Source organism: Homalodisca vitripennis, chromosome 1 (genome assembly GCF_021130785.1).
Source record: "Homalodisca vitripennis isolate AUS2020 chromosome 1, UT_GWSS_2.1, whole genome shotgun sequence".
NCBI lineage: Eukaryota > Metazoa > Arthropoda > Insecta > Hemiptera > Cicadellidae > Homalodisca > Homalodisca vitripennis.
This window is the reverse complement of record NC_060207.1, coordinates 58,300,831-58,317,750: the sequence shown is the minus strand read 5'-3', so window position 1 is coordinate 58,317,750 and position 16,920 is coordinate 58,300,831. Positions and strand designations below refer to the sequence as shown.

General features: G+C 30.0%; 1 protein-coding gene across 1 annotated transcript; it reads left to right on the top strand.

Moving 5' to 3' along the window:
- The first annotated feature begins 1,465 nt into the window (after positions 1 to 1,465).
- On the top strand, positions 1,466 to 15,079 carry LOC124362259 (phytanoyl-CoA dioxygenase domain-containing protein 1). Its single transcript, XM_046816615.1, has 5 exons — positions 1,466 to 1,609; positions 4,560 to 4,703; positions 6,882 to 7,146; positions 8,236 to 8,481; positions 11,949 to 15,079. Exons 1-5 carry the CDS (start codon positions 1,586 to 1,588, stop codon positions 12,119 to 12,121), a joined length of 852 nt encoding a protein of 283 aa, XP_046672571.1. The 5' UTR covers positions 1,466 to 1,585; the 3' UTR covers positions 12,122 to 15,079.
- The last annotated feature ends 1,841 nt before the right edge of the window (positions 15,080 to 16,920 follow it).

Here is a 16,920-nt window from a genome sequence, read left to right as displayed (position 1 = left end):
ATTTTTATTATAAACACGTTAATAGAATATAATACTCGTAGAAATTTAGTATGAATAAAATTAGACCAAGAGTTATATCCGACATCATCCAGTCTTCTTGGTCTATATCTAACATGGTTTGAGAATGAGATTATATATTTTAATTACAGCTGAATCCAAATACAGAGCTATTTTCGTATATAATCGCTATTCCTGTAACATTAGTGAGTGTAAATTTGTCAGTGCATGATATTCATAGCAGCGCAACAGGAAGGGGCATGCCGTCATTCGAGTTACTAGGTGACGACGGGGATTTATAATCGTAGAAGAAACTTGTTTTTGTTTTATTACGCAACCAACCAATCTGAGGTCTATAGGATTTTTCGAAAATGTGTCCCTAAACTTTAACCACTTACGAAGCTCAGGGCCACATTTTTACCTCTAATACATAATAGGTACTGAAAACCAAGGAAGAAGTAAATCTACCCCACCCTTCACCACATAATATTTTAAGTTAATAGATGTGGATTCCACAAACTTTTATACTCACTTTTAGTTTCGAATACCTATACATTAAAATATTTACTTTTGTATTTGCTAAGACACTCATATTCACAGAAGCCTTCTCCAGAGTATTGTAATATAAGATGTTAGAAACCAAATTGTGAAATTTAATTTGATTATAAAACTTCATTAATAATAACAGAGTTTTCCTATTATTAATTATTTCATTTGCATGAGAGCAAATATTCTTAAAAGTAATTCGTATCAAAATAAAAAAGTTGTACAGTATTTTTCATACGGATACAACCTTTTGTATAACAAATTCAAACAGATTTATTTATTCATTTTTTGTCTACAAAAATGAGCTATGCTCAAGAAGTATAAACAGTAATCAGTAAAAATTAAGAGTGAAAAGTATAACCACCCTGATTTTAAAAGGTTCCAGAAAATAATTTGAAAACAATAAAGTTTGTTTGTTGCTTCCCGGAAATAGAACTATGGTGTCCAGATTAAATCAATCCTTATTCCAAAAACCAAGTTTGGAAACTATTTTGACCGGTACGTATAGTTACAACCCGTATAAGAAGATGCCTACAGGACGCAAATTTCAAATTCCAACAACGGAAATTTGCTTCTGTCTCTGGCCCTGCACTTCCCCAATACAAACACTCGTATGCTGTAAAGTTTCCCACTCGTTCAATACTGTGCTGATTAACTCGTAATATTAATACATGCAATGCATTGAAGTAAATCTAATTTCGGTATAGAAAATTTTAAGTACTTCCTTTTGCAAAATTAGCACGGACTGACTTGCGTTTACTCGTAGACGTTCTAATTTTTGACATCTGTAATCATCTATCTCGGAGTGACAAACTGCCCTCCAAATATCACTTTGTGGAAAAACAAGTAAGATGTATTTTTAGATTGTTGATCTTGAACTGTGTGGGAGGTATGCATGCGTTGCTGTGAGGTGTACATGTGGTGGAGGGGGAAAGAGAGGGGAGGGAGGTTTGACAGCTGGTATGTCTCCGCTCCGTTCTTTACCGTCCAGTAGTCAGGCAGTCAGTGACTCAGTGGATGTCGCAAGAACAGCTGATCAACAATGCGCTCTGCAATCTCTTCTCAGGTTGGTCATTTAATCGCACTTAGCCTAATATGGTAGCGGCTACTAAACAAGGTTATAACGCAATTTGCCTAACAAACCGAAATTTAATGAGCACAACAATATTCTTACGAGTTCATCAAGGAATAAGGCCATTTGACTTACTTAGTTATATTGTATTGACATAAACATTATTGTTCTCCACTCTAAATCTAAAGAATAAAACTAAAGAAACTTTTGTAAGAAGACACAAATAAATAATTAATTCTAGTTTATGACAAAGACCCCCTAATTAACGACTAATCTACAGAATAGTGTGAATGAAATATAAATTAATACTTTTCCAAAATTCTGTTTACACGTTAAAATGTATAATCTGTTTCATACTGTAGACAAACTTCTAGGAATGTAATTTTTGTTGTTTAATGTAAAACGTACATATATATAAAACAATATTAAATTAATTTTTCATTCAATGCCATGTCACTTTATAAGGATTTAAAAGTTACAGCCTTACTTTGAAGTATTAATTTTCTTTATTTATGACACTGGAAAATAAATACTTCATCCATTGTTTCAGAACATCAATACAAGAAAGTAACTCAATAGCACATAATTATCAAAATAATTTGTTGTATGTCTTCTGAATGTGCAATTTAGAAAGTTTTTATTCATAAAAAATTTAAAACAGTGTTGACATTTGATACATTATAATGTCATTAGGTAAGTTACCAAAAATGTTACTACTGTGTGATAGAACAATTTTCCTAAAATTTATATACAAAATTTACCTAAAATGGTAGTTTAAAATCTTAGTATTAAATTTTATGAACAATATAAGTTTTTAATAAAATTATATCAGTAAAAGTTGCTAAATTGCGTTACGAAACAAGTTTATATACATCCATAGATTTATCTAAATATCACTTTTACTTAATCGGCACAGTAGTTCATAGATCGTAATGTTAAATAATGTTACAGAGGCATTCAAATTTGGAGTACCTGTCACTATTACACATTTTCCCAATCAATAAATGTCTGCCCACAGCACATGACAAACTAATTGTCATAGTACAAAAAATACCTCTACAAAAACTATATTTTCTTATTCTAGTGAGTTAAGTTACTTATTTTGGTAGGTATATTCATTCACAAATTGCATTTAAAACAGGGTTGTGGAAAAATAAAGTTGATTATGTTCCTTTGTTACTTTCTTGTTGCTGATCCTGTATTTTTGTAGTATTAATCAGGGAAGCAGTAACATAGTATTACATTACTAGACACATTTATTGTAAGTAAAGGGGATTTCAAATTGTTTGGATAGACGAATTGTTATTCATACCTCATATGTTTGTTTACACTCAGTGAATATTGATGAGCGCAACTGAATAAACTCTTTGTTGTTGATACATTCTGTGCATATTTTTGTGGCTTGAAATACCACATTCCAATAGACTATAAACAGCCTAATTATCCACCATAGAACATACTAGGTGTTGAACAGAGGAAAATTTATAGAAACAAGTCTTTGATTTTGTTTTCCATTGAACCATGAGCTGTTATCTATTAAATTAATAGGAATTTTTGTTATATTTTTCTTTGAAAAAGGATGAATCTTTACTGCAACTAAATGCTAACAGAGACATGGTAAGGACAAATTCAAATAGGTACTCAAAATAACTCATCACCAGAATCAAAGTTACATTATTACAATCATTATATCAGAAAACTACATATAGTAATATTTTCTTAAAAGCTAGGAGATGTTTAACACATAATTCCTTTCTTGTAGATTATTTAAAACTGCATAATGTTTCTTAGCTCAGTCCTGCAAATGTGAAATATAAAGTTCTGAAAGGTAACATTAACTTGTTTTAAGATGAGAATATGTAGTAACAGTTTTATGAAAATTGAGAAATGTATAAAACACTAACAATTTCTTCTTCATGTTTTGTCTCATATTTGTATTGACAACATGTTAATAGTACATTCTACCAGCTTCTTGTTATTGGAATATAATACTTAATTTAAAAACAAACACTGCAATAATTATTGAATTTCATTTTTGTTCAGGTAACACATCATCAGACCCACATAAATGAAATAAAAGTGGTTAAAGTAATAATACAAACAATTTACTTAAATTAAAACACATGTCATTAAAAATACAAGGAGATGAAATTTTAAAGACCAGGAAGTGTGTCTACTATGTATGTAAAAATTCACATTTAATTATATTAAAGGCAGTAACGGTGAATTTTGGAAAAGCCCAGGGTTATTATTTACTAAATAATATTTGTTCTGTATATAAATCGTTTCGTAAGCATCCAGGAATTTTTTATTTTGGATTTCTTTAATAAATTTTAATTGTGAAAAGCAGTGTCCAGTATAAAGTACATGTTTTGCCATGGCCGATCTTACTTCTTGTTGATATTTCAGACATGCTTTAAAATTCAAATAAATATAAATAAAATTCAATAATTATTAGAGTGTTTATTTTTAAATTAAGTAACATGTTAATGTTTATTGTGAATAACAAATACTGTGCTGTGAATTAACAACCTTTTCATTAATCAGTAATTAAATTAAAGCCAGTTAATTGCTTTTTCTACCATAATTTAAAACTAACCATTGATATTATTTTGATTGAGACAACTGTAAATTTACCTTCAACATGTAAAAATATTTTGTCAACTTTAGTAAATAAATATTATGAGTTATGCACAGTTAATTTGTTAAATTTATTTGAGATTATTTAATATTTGAAAGTAACATTTCATTTTTCCAGTTCACACCATGTTCAAACATTGCTTTCACACTTAAACTCTTGGTTTGACACTGAGAACTGGAAAACTAAATGACAATAATATTATGATTCCAGTTGCATATATATGCCTAAGAACTAAGGGTATTTAATATTTGGATTGCAATGGTAGATTTTCAATTCAGTAATCTAATGCAAAATATTTGGTAGTTTCAGCAGGACGGTTTTGTGGTGTTGGAAGATTTCCTCACTGAGCAGGAAGTGAATGAGCTAAAGCTAGCCGGAGAGAAGTTGGCACAAGAAGTACCAACAGAATGTCGCAAATGTGTTTTTAGTACCACTCAGACACCACAGGTAATTTGTTTGAAACTGTGGGAGAAAATTATTTTCCTTTCAAAATTAAATGCTAATTTTTAAAAGAGGGAATAATTTTGAATGCACTTTAGCAAAACTAGGTATTAGTAGTGAAAAACTGCTAATGTGTACACCACAAAATTACAGTTACATATTTTTACTAATAAAAGGACACTGTTTTGTTGTGTTATACAGTACAAAGTAAACAAATGCGTGTTTATACAGACATTTTCTTCAAGCAAGTTGATATCATATACTGTGGATTATTTTATTATTATTAAATTATTTAACATTTTTCAAATCATAATACACATTGTTTTGCATTAATCCATAGTTATTCTAATTATTACAAGAAAAAAACTGCTGCTTGATAAACAAACATTAAAATAAAGAAATTAATATGTTAACTGAAACTGCAACTTTTTTCTCTTCCTTGCTATCTTAATACCCATATTTTCATAAATAAAGTACCTAGTTATTTAGTATATCTTTAAGTTTTTTTAGTCTGTATGTAATAAGTAATATTTTTTTGCTATAAAAATAGCATAACAACTATATAACAATATGAGTCACTGTATATTTAAATGTATTTAATCCCATTAATATAACCACTGTTTTACAGGCAACCACAATGACCGAGTAATCTTTGTTTTAAACCAAAACCTGGAAATCTAAATTAACAAAAACAGTGTACATCAAGGTTTTGTGAGACTTTCCCAAAGCAGGCCTTTAGACAAAAAAAAAAAAAAAACAAAAAAACAAAACTATATAACACAATGCTTTTTTATTGTAACTGCACCTGACTAGAGCTTTGATATGTATATTTATAAACATGAACTACTTGAAATCACTTTCTTATTTAATTATTGCACATAAAACAATATAATAACACATACTAGATAAAATCTGAAACAAGAAAGTTGCATGTTGTGTAGGATCTATTTTCAGATGTAGATACATAAAAGAATAACAGATCTGCTCATTCATTGTTTGGCTCCAATGCTCTATGAGTAATCTGTTGTATTACGGTGCAGCTTTGTAGTGTAGGGTGTTAGTTGAAATTTGCAATAACTGGAACACAGTACAAATTGATTTTTATATTTAGTTTATATTACATTTTTATTATATTACAACAATATAACATGTCAATTGTTATTTTTACTGGAATATGAACTGAGCACATTTCTAAAGGCAAATACACTCTTATAGTGTATTATTCTATCATTAGTGGCTGGCACACATTGGTGAGCTTATCAGTTATTTCTCAACAAACTATCAAAGAGAACTTTTGACCTTTACATTTCAAAAGTAAGCACAAAGGATTGTGATAGAAAGCTTCAGTTGCCTCATTACCCACCGTAGTTGTTTTATATTTTTACCCAATAAAGTGACTATATAACTAATATAATTTGTGTGTTAAAATAAAAATTAAACATTAATTTAATTTACTTACATCAATGTAGAACCTTTTGAAAATGCTGGTGTCATAAAATAAATTAATAATAAACAATATATACAAAAAATTAAGACTGAATGTACTTATTTTTTTAGCTTTTGTGTATTAGCAGAACTTTTGTGTCTATGATACTTGGCTAATCATAAATATTCAGTGTAAGGTATTTTTTTAAGTACTTTTTTTAGTTACCAATAAAAATTGGTATCTTACTGTTATCACTAATAAAACCTGATTTTTCTAGTAGTTCTCTGAATAGCAGACCTCTGGTGTTAATCATACACACTTGTGTCAAAAATATGGTAATTGGTCCATACATTTAGCAAATCAAAAACATATGTCTATTTAAAATTCGCCAGCATGATTACAAGAAACATTTGTACCAAATATTGCAGTTGGTCAATATATTTGACTAGTAACAATAATGTGCCAGTTTGCTTCTAAAAAATATTCATGTGAAAATATGCCTGTATTTTCTTGTCAAAATCATGTGTTTATATAAATTGCAAGGTTGTTCACAAAGAATATTTGTATCGGCATTAAGGTAACTAATCTATACATTTGGCAAGCAAAAACACACTTATGACCACAATCAAAAATAAAAATTGCCATATGGAGAACCATAAAACAAAATCCCTATCAGTCTTATTTGTGTGATCAATAAGGTGTGATCAAAATAATATTGTTGTACAAATTGCATACGACTGAATTGATTTTAATTTCAGAGCAAGGAAAAATATTTCTTAGAGAGTGGAGACAAGATCAGTTATTTCTTTGAGGCGGGAGCTGTGGACGAAGATGGGAATCTGCTGGTGGATCAGTCAGTCTCTTTGAACAAGGTCGGACACGCTCTCCACTGGTTGCACCCTACATTCCGCAGGGTGACATTCTGTGAGAGGGTAAAGGAGGCTTGCTATCAGCTGGGCATGGAGGATCCTTTGGTTGTACAGAGCATGTATATATACAAGAACCCTGGAGTTGGCAGTGAAGGTTTGTTGCGGAGAATAAGATCAATAAATTTGTGGCAAAATTGTATTATCATAACTTTCATCAGATTGCAGTACCACATTGGGGCCTAAAACTGAAACCTATTGTATTGTCTTTAAAAATTATGACTGAACTTTTACAGATATTATACCTAACGAATTTGCACTAAATTATAAATTCATTAAACTCCTTTTCTAATTTTACTATTATATTCAACAAATGGCATACAATGTGGGGCTATTAATTCAACTTTCTCTAAAATTATTATAATTCACAAACAACTGTCATGCCAAAAAAGTGTAATTTATCACAATTTTCATTAAAATGGGATTTGATTGAATAAAACCACCAAATATGTCAATCCTAAGTCAACACCTTCACTGGTGACACTATATATTTTTCCACTCTCTCAAAATTTGATTAACATTCATTATCAATATGAACATTCATTTTTTAACAGAGTCATTGACATCTTAGAACAATACAAAAATTATGTAAAGAGTTGGATTGGGTTCTGTCATGAAGTAATATGTTTTCTTTTAAAATTTAGCTCCAAACTGAACACTATATAAATTGTTCTTATTTATATGATAATGACTTCTTAGAAGCTCGATATAATGTTGATGTAAGGCGATGAACTTTAACTATGATCTTAGCATGTTGTCTGGGTTTTCCTATATAATAACAAATCAAAGAAAAACTCGAATGGAATTTTTCTCTCGAGGTGGTAACTTAAAAAACTTGGTTTATTTAATAAATTTCGAAGATTCATTTTACAGCAGATTCTGTTGTGACAGGATATTTGAAGTAGGTAGACTTTGACCTTTGTTACCCTAAAAAAACTGTTGAACAAATTTAATTGGTTTATAAGATAAAGAAAATTTAAACTGTGGAAGAGAAAGAGTTTTAAAATGGTCAAATAAACTTATAGGATGTGTCATCAATTATTTTATTAGACTTTTCATTCTCCGTCAGTGAGTGGTGAGTTTAATGATGGTTATACCTTGATATAATGGAAATCAGTGAGAAGACACCAGCTAGTGAACATTGAATTAAAATCGATTCCTTATGTTCGTAAATGTTTTGTTACAGTGGTGGCCCATCAAGATGCCTCATTCATTCACACAGTGCCTATGACGACAGTGGGGTTCTGGATAGCTCTCGAGGATGCAACTCTGGAGAATGGCTGTCTGTGGTTTGTGCGAGGTTCCCATCGTAGTGGTGTACATCGAAGGTTTGTCCGTAATCCTGACTCTGACTCACCAGACCTCTTTGTATACGATGCCCCTCCTCAGATATATCCCAATTCTGCGTTCCATGCTGTGCCTGTCAGTAAAGGTTAGTACATTGCAAAAAAGTCTTTTCCTAATTTGCTATATTAAAAATAGTATATTAATTTGTGACATACAAAATTGATTATGTTAATAACATTTTATGGAAGTAAGTATTGGAAAATTATATGATTTATTTATGTTTTGTTTCGTTTTTATGGTGATAAATGAGTATTTCATATAAAATATGGTTTGAAAATATTTTGTGATCATTATTTTCAATGATAAACATAATTAAACTAATAAAAATCTTAATTAAATCTTATTTAACTAACAAAGAACATAAGCTCAAACTATGCGTAATTTTGTGAAATTTATACATCTACAACTAACGCTGAATCCAATACCTTATGAAATTAGAAACTCAGGAGCAAGTAAACTACCTCGAGCTCTGAATGTATGCATTTTAGGAATCATTTCTGTTGACCATAACTGAACTGGAAACCGTGCAATTAACTCAACCAATTGGTTTTGTGACTGGGAGGTTAGCTATAATTTACAAATTTAACACAAGATACTGAGCGGTGCAATGTTTATTGAGAACTACAATGTGTGATAAATTTCCCAAAACGCTTATAAATGTATCACTTTCCAAGGACCGCTTAGTCTGTAATAACAGCTACCGGGAATGTGCGTTAATTTTCTTCCCAAGTACTGTTTTCTAATTTTTCTAATTCCTCAATCAGAGTGCCAAGGATTGCACCCAGAGAAGTGGGTTTCCACAACTAATAATAAAACATATTGAATGACTTCAAAAACATTGAATACCTTGAATTCAAAAAAGAACTGAGCTACTTGTCTTAGAACATTCAACATAGTACTAAAATTGTTCTATTGAAAAGGGCCATTTTTTATCATTCTTTTATTTTGTAATAAAATCATTCGTCTTAAATTTGTTAGGCTTAGAAAATGATAAATGGCTCCCATTTTATTTCTGTAAATGATATTATTTCAAAACTTTTATCTAAGAAGTACACTAATAAGATCATTGAACTTGCAAAATTTCAATTTGATATTTCAACTTGAGTAATTAATTAACACACATAGATGAAACCTGAAAAAAATCCTTAGTTGAAATCATCAAATTCAATTTTGATATTAAAACCAAAACTGAATGGATTTGCCAATTATTGAGAAATGAGTTTATAAAACTATATATTACCTTTGGCGTTACGAGTTGGACGATGAACTGTTGGTACCAGCTTTGAACTATATTGGCGTAACTATAAAATTACCTAACCTCCACCAATATATCCTTCAAATCCCGAATGAATTTTTCCCTTGACCAAACAGTAATTCAAAATTGTGTGGTAAGCTATTACAGTCCAAAAAAAAGCCTAAAACAAACTTCATAAAAACTGTTGCGGGTTTGTGCAAGTCATTACAGGTCCATGCAAGCCATACACAATCAAACTAAATGTTGAGGTGGATTAAAAGTCATGAAAAAACTATTCTAATAATTACAAATTCAATGATATACATTATGCAAAATCCTGCAAATTAAAATAGGCACAGAAAAGTTCATACAAACATTTAAAATCTAGAAATGGGATAATTTAATTTAAATAAATAATAAGTCTTTAAAAAATCAGCACCATGGACTTGTTTTAAATTAATAGAATCGCTGCAAAAGATCTGAAAACTTACAAAATTACTATCATAGATAAATAGAGTGTAGTTATAGAAAAATATTGAAGTAATAATAAAAGCATTTTATGATTTTATGAAAAATCAAAAACACACATTGAACAAGAAATAAAGAACATATGAAATTAAAAACGAATGAACGGTGTAACATATAATATGAATATTAATATAATAAAATATGTAAGTTAGGTGGTTAAAACTTTATAACATAAGACAAAAGTAAAAAAAAAATAATGTTGATTCAAACCTAACAAGATAAAATTAAAAACTTAAATAACTAATATCATCACAGGCCAAATTTTCAGTTACAGAGTAAAACACTTTAATTTTAATCTATGTTCTTACAACTCTTTTAAATCTATTTATATTTACAATCCATCCTCTTTTTAGTAATTTATTACTCTCATAGAGATATGACTACTTTTGTTGCTTTTGGCAGACAAACACTCTTTTTGAATGGTAACTATAACCCTACAACTAATTCCATAGACTAATTGGGTATGTAAAAGGCATAGTAGGAGTTTATTACCATTTCTTCTGTGATGTAGAGTTCCTATTTACACAATAGGGAAATTACTCTTGCTAATTTATTACAGACTATTTACATGACTTTTCCAGCTTAATCTACTGTCTAAGAAGATTCCTAGTAATTGTACAGACTTAAAACAGTTGTAAATAGTGTTGCCCTTTGAAAAGATTATATTTTCTGTTTTGCTAATATTTACAACAAGCCTATTAGCCTGAAACTACTCAGTAATTACTACATTCATTGTATTTTCTCGTTTTATTAAACCATTAAATGTACTATGATGATTTAGAAGAATAGTATCATCAGGAAACAAGACTGACACATAGGCTAAATTGAAAGCAAAATCATTAATTGTAATGACAAACAAAAAAGGACCTAAAACCAAACCTTGTGACATTGATCTTTTTTATAATAGACGAATTAGGACCCTGAACAACCATTTGTTTTAGATTTTTCAAACTAGATACTAACAATTTAACTTACTACCTCTCACATCATAGCAGTAAAGCCTACTTATAAGTAATTCAAGAGATCAAAGGCAGTGGCGTATTTGAAGTTTTGCTGCCCAGGGGCTTGTGACTACCTGCCACCTCTTGCTTGTTTCATTTCTAAAGTTTTCAATCTTATCTTGTTATCATTTATCAATGATAGTAATGCATTTTATTACACACTGTAATATGATTAGTTTTGAAGAACTTTGAATCATTTACATTAAATTTATTAGCCTACATTAAAAACATCTGATTCGATTTGGACAATGTGTCTGTATAAGAGGAGATAATATAGAAATACTGTATAAGGTGCGCTCATAATTGCATTTACTCTGCTAGTAAATGATGATTACCACTTTAAAAAATTCTAGTTATATATGAATCATCTTCACATGATATGTCAGAGAATGCACACAATGTTGTACTTGTTAATAATACTAATTTTGGTATTCTCAACTTATTTGTTGTGTCTTTTGAAGGACATATTGCTTTGTTTTGATTAATTTCTCTAATGTATTCCTGTTTAACTTTTTATTTACCTGAAAAAGAGGACAGTATGCAAATACCAAGATTAAGTTTTCTTGTAATGAGTAAAAATAACAAAAATATTAAAAAGTCTAAAACAATCTTGCTATGTATTTTTTAAATCAGTCATTCTTTAGCCTAAACATGAAATGAATTCAACAGAATTAGACTATTATAATTTTAAATCAAGTTCTAACGTCTAATCTTTTAAAAAGACTTTCAGGAAACTGTACAAATTGATACAATTTTTTAAGAGTATACTGATAATGTCATTTTGTTCAGGTGCATGTATTATAATCCACGGTCAAGTTGTCCATAGGAGTGATCACAACAGGTCCGACAAGTCCAGACATGCCTACACATTTCATGTGTTCGATGCCAAACACTCTACCTACTCCAAAGATAACTGGCTACAAACATCTGAGAAATTCAAGTCAATGTATAAGAATTTTTAGTTATATTACGTCCTTCAAATGTCTGAAGACTTCAAATCAATGTATAAGAATTTTTAGTTATATCATGTTACCTGATGAGTGTTTATTACACATGAGAGAGCAGTTTGTAAACTTGTTACGATCTCAATAAAGGACTTTCATTAAATATATTAATTTAACATTACATCACTATCACAGTAAAAAAGTGTACAAAATTACAATTTTATTTTATAGCACAGAAAACTATAAACATTTTTAAACCTATAGTCCTAACAAATCCTAAATTATCAATAGAGAAAGATGACATAATTGCGAAGCTAGCTAACAAAAACGTAAAATAGAACTGATTGTTTATTTTTATTGAAAAGTTATAATAAATAAATTATTGCAGCAAGGAATTTTTTCCAGCTCAATTTAAAATAATGCTATAATGTATCTGAAGTGGAAAAAGGAACCTGCTACAAAAAGAAATAGTTACTGACCACTTTTCTTCAAAAAGTCATAGAAAAAATTATCTTATAATATCCTTTACTCTACCTTAAGCAAAATAACCTGTGTACAAATCATTGTTATTTTTTTAAAGGGAGATAAACAGCAACTGCTCTAATACAACTTGTGGGTGGTTCACGAGATTGAGATTTTGTAGATTGCATCTATCATTAGTTCAAAGCTAAAATGAGCCACAAACCAAATATCAGCCTCATGAGCTCAGTACTAAATCAGATAAATTGAGATTATCTTAACTTGGAATTATCTCTTAACCAGTTGACAGGAGGATTCAAGGATATTTCTTCTTCTGAGATTGGTAACAAGTCCACTACTGAGCCGAGGTGCTCCAGCTAGTTGTTTTGTTGACAAACTTTACAACTGTAATTATAGGGTGTGAGAGATCGAAAATTAATTCCTGATGACTTAATTTGTTTTTAGTATAGTTAAAATGTAGTACAATTAATTTATAATAATAAATGTATGTTTCGATTATACTGGACAGCTATATACTCTGTTCAGGAGTGAAACTAATATATTACCATGTGGAATAATAACTTTTATATTGCATAAATTTATTTCCCTAATGCTAGGCTGTACATACACGATTACATTCCCATGTAATATGCTGGGCGTTCGACTTAAAAGAGACTCCATTGCTCATTAGGTTGTACAAAATTAATTTTTTGTTGGAAAATGCATACACTTGTGTGAAACGGGACTGGAGCTGGAGTGGAGATGGCTGTTTATTCCCCGCATATTGCACATTGCAGTTGAACCATTGAACCACAGAACCAGTGAAGGTGAAGCATTGAAGTTTGAACAAAGTGAGATTAGGTTGTATATTAGTGTATTGTTTGTTACAATGCTTAACGTTGAAGAACTTGTATTCGTGATTGAAACTTATTTAGTGACGACATCTCTGTGTGTGTGTCAGCAACGATTTTTTTAAACTGTGAATGCTGCCCTCAGCCAAGACATTATCCAACCATTTGTAGTCTTATTGCAACAGGGTGAGCGTTATTGCTAGAGGTGTGTGTTATTTTACGTAACAGGATAAACAACGGTGTTGCTGCTCAGCAACAGTTCTCCCCGCGACATGTTGCAATGAACTCCCTGTTATTTTGGCAACGTGATGACAACAAACAATACATTCATTTTATTAGTTGCCGGCAACGGTAAGAATGACCTCGAAATAGTCTAAAGCGGCAGATTCGAAACACTCCAGCTATTATTTGAGCAATGAGGTTATAATGAACAACAGAGTTGTAGTACGACCATTATCATTTAATTGCCAGAAATATATCTACAGCTCGATAATATTGGCTTGTACATCAGTTTTACAAAGTCTTAGTGTAATTTATATGTAGGGCCTAAAAGACAAAATTAATTGTTCAATTACGTTTAATACAAAAAATGAATTGTTCATTTTAACTGTGTACATGTGTGTTCAATAGTTGAGTAAAGCTACTAGCCTATATGTGCATTTTTAAGCTTACACAATTAAAAATCTGAAAATAATTTGTTTTTGTTATTTTGTACTAATTAATTTTTTTAATACGTAATTCAAATCCATATTAATAGTTTTTAATTGTATAATTAATTCTCAATGATGGAATTATATGAATGTCTAATATTTAGAGATATAATAAAACCATAGTTAAGAGTTTTATTAAATGTTGCAATGCTTTATTGGTCCAATAAGATTGTGTATTAAAAATATTTGTTTATTATAACATAAAGAATTTGATAAAAATGTGAGATTAATTTTGAAAGTTTGTTCTTAACTATTCCAAATTGTACTTTTAACTATCTCAAAATAAATTATAGTAACGAGGCTAAGCTAAAATGATAAAATTCGAATACGTTATGATAGTAACAAATTCCTTGTTTTAGTACCGTAATTTATTGTATTTCAATAATGTTCTATAAGCAACAGCCACTGGAAAACGTTGTTCAAAGAACGTTGCACAATGGATAGACGGCCGACCATTTCGCAATGATCAGTCGGCAACAGTGTTGCTGAAATAATATGTTGTCGCAACCTGTTGTCAGCTGGCAGAATAACATCACAACGCGTTGCCGCCAAACATCGACAATTTCCATCTCTAGTTACTCCTGGTTAAAATAGGATGGCGTCAGTTGCCAAACTGCTCGCTCTAGTATGTAGATGCTACAGAATTTGTATGCAAGAATAATTTCAACAGTATTGTGGTCACCATGATCCCCTGATCTGTCTGGTCTTGACTTCTTTTTGTGGAGGTACTTAAAAGAAATTGTTTACACGGGTAATCCTAATAGTTTACAGGAATTGAAGACAAACATAACCAATTCAACTAATGAGATTGACATAGTACAGCAAAGAAGAGTTGCCAGGAACGTGTTGACAAGTGTATAAAATGGATGGACGACATTTTCAACATTTGTTGTAATTCAATACAATGTTAATAAATGTTAAGTGCTTGTCAATAAATAAATTGTTATTTACACAGATTTTGGACCTCTTTTTAAGTTGAACACCCTGTGCTATCCAAAATCTAGAAACTACATTTAAAGGAATTTTTAAGTCATAACAAATTATTAAATACCATCTAAATGTGATATAATTATTTAAAAATTATGTCCCATTTAATATTTCCTCACCTTGACTACTAAAGTTTGATCACTTTATTGTAATATTTTAAGTATAAGATGTTTATATGTATCCTACTTAAATTTTTACCTACTTCCACATCACAGGTTTTTTTATGAAACCGCTGTTATTTGAAAAATACTATTTCAATGCTTTTGAATCATTTTTCCTTTTTAAAATCAGAGAGTGCATTAATATTTATTCATTTAAGAAAATTTGTTTTGATAAATGAGTAGATAGATGTTAGTTTTAAATCTCTTCATCAACCTATTCTTATTTCGTTATTGTAAATGTATTTGAAAGCTTAAATTTGCAACCAAAATCTAGCAGTTTAATTAATAAAATTACAAGTTTTAGATACATTTCATAGATTGTGTAATCACTCTCATGGCGATGTTTGGAAGACTGCATTATCGCTGATTACAGTTCCAGGAATATGTAACCGCACTATAATATTTATATTTATATCTATGTATATACAGGGCGAAGTAGGTAAGTTGTCCTAACTATGTAATTAAAGAACGATTAAAGCTATAAACAATTTCACAAAATTAAGTCTCCTTACCCCTAAAATCTATTCTATCTAGCTTACAGGAAATATATTTTAAGTAGTTTTCATTATATTTTATGTACCAGTGTATACCAAAACCGGAGGCCTCTAATTTTATTCTCAAAATTGTCAAATGTAAAAGTAAGGGCTTAACTATTTTTCCGTAAAATGCCCACCTCACTCATTGATGTCTTTGGTGATTGCCTTCCTTCACCATTGCAGATTCTTCTTGTTGTGTCACGCATATAGTGTGTCTATTGACATGGCCGTTACTTTAAAAAGTAACCTCACCATACCTCAAGACATTTAGCAAAGTTACTAATACAACTCTCATTATTGGTTAATTAGATGTGTTAATTCAAGCCCAAATGGCAAAATTCATAAAAATTACTCGTAATTTCTCAAAGAATTAAAACAATGCTATTTCTTCTTTTGCTTTCAGTTGATCTAAACTTGAATTAAAAACTAACTAAGCTAATTCCTTTACTCTCTTTGTTCTATTTCTTTTAACATACTCCTTCCGCTCAATAGTCAAACACATGTAAAAGGCTCTTGTAAGACAGAAATCAGCTGAAGCCCAGTTAGGTCCTTAGGGCAATCTGCCCATGTAGGCTTTTTCCCCATAGTCCATATTTATTTTGTCTTCTTACATGGAATCAAGTTTAACTTTTAAATAAATATATTTGTATTTAGTTATCATTTTAGTTTTTCTAAATTCTTACAAAACGGAGCAGTTTATTGTAAATTATAACGTATTCTTTTTAAGAAAATTTATATGTTTGTTATAACAAAATTAAATTATTAAGGTTTAATTAATTATCTCCTTATATTTCCTGATGCTATGTAATGTAATAAAAATAGATTTAGACACAGTTGAAATAGAAAAAAATATTCATTTGTCAAAGACTAATCGTCTTAAGGACCATGAAGCATTACTCAAAAACTGTTTTATTGGGTTCGGCCATTAAACCTTTCCAAATATTTTTAGTGGTACGCCTACCAGTGAAGAATTTGTATTAAAGAAATTTGTACAGCTTATTATTATTTTACAGGACATATATTACAAATGTGTGATTATATTATATTATTTTTGTAAAAGCATAGAAAATAGAGAAGTTGTTAAATCCATAATTTTATATGTGAGGGCTATCT

Bases quoted from the DNA above. Each gene is read 5' to 3' on its own strand.
- LOC124362259 (XM_046816615.1), top strand. From the start codon at position 1,586: ATGCGCTCTGCAATCTCTTCTCAG. The intron at 4,704-6,881 runs GTAATTTGTTTG...TTTTAATTTCAG, and splicing joins GTACCACTCAGACACCACAG to AGCAAGGAAAAATATTTCTT. The intron at 7,147-8,235 runs GTTTGTTGCGGA...GTTTTGTTACAG, and splicing joins CCCTGGAGTTGGCAGTGAAG to TGGTGGCCCATCAAGATGCC.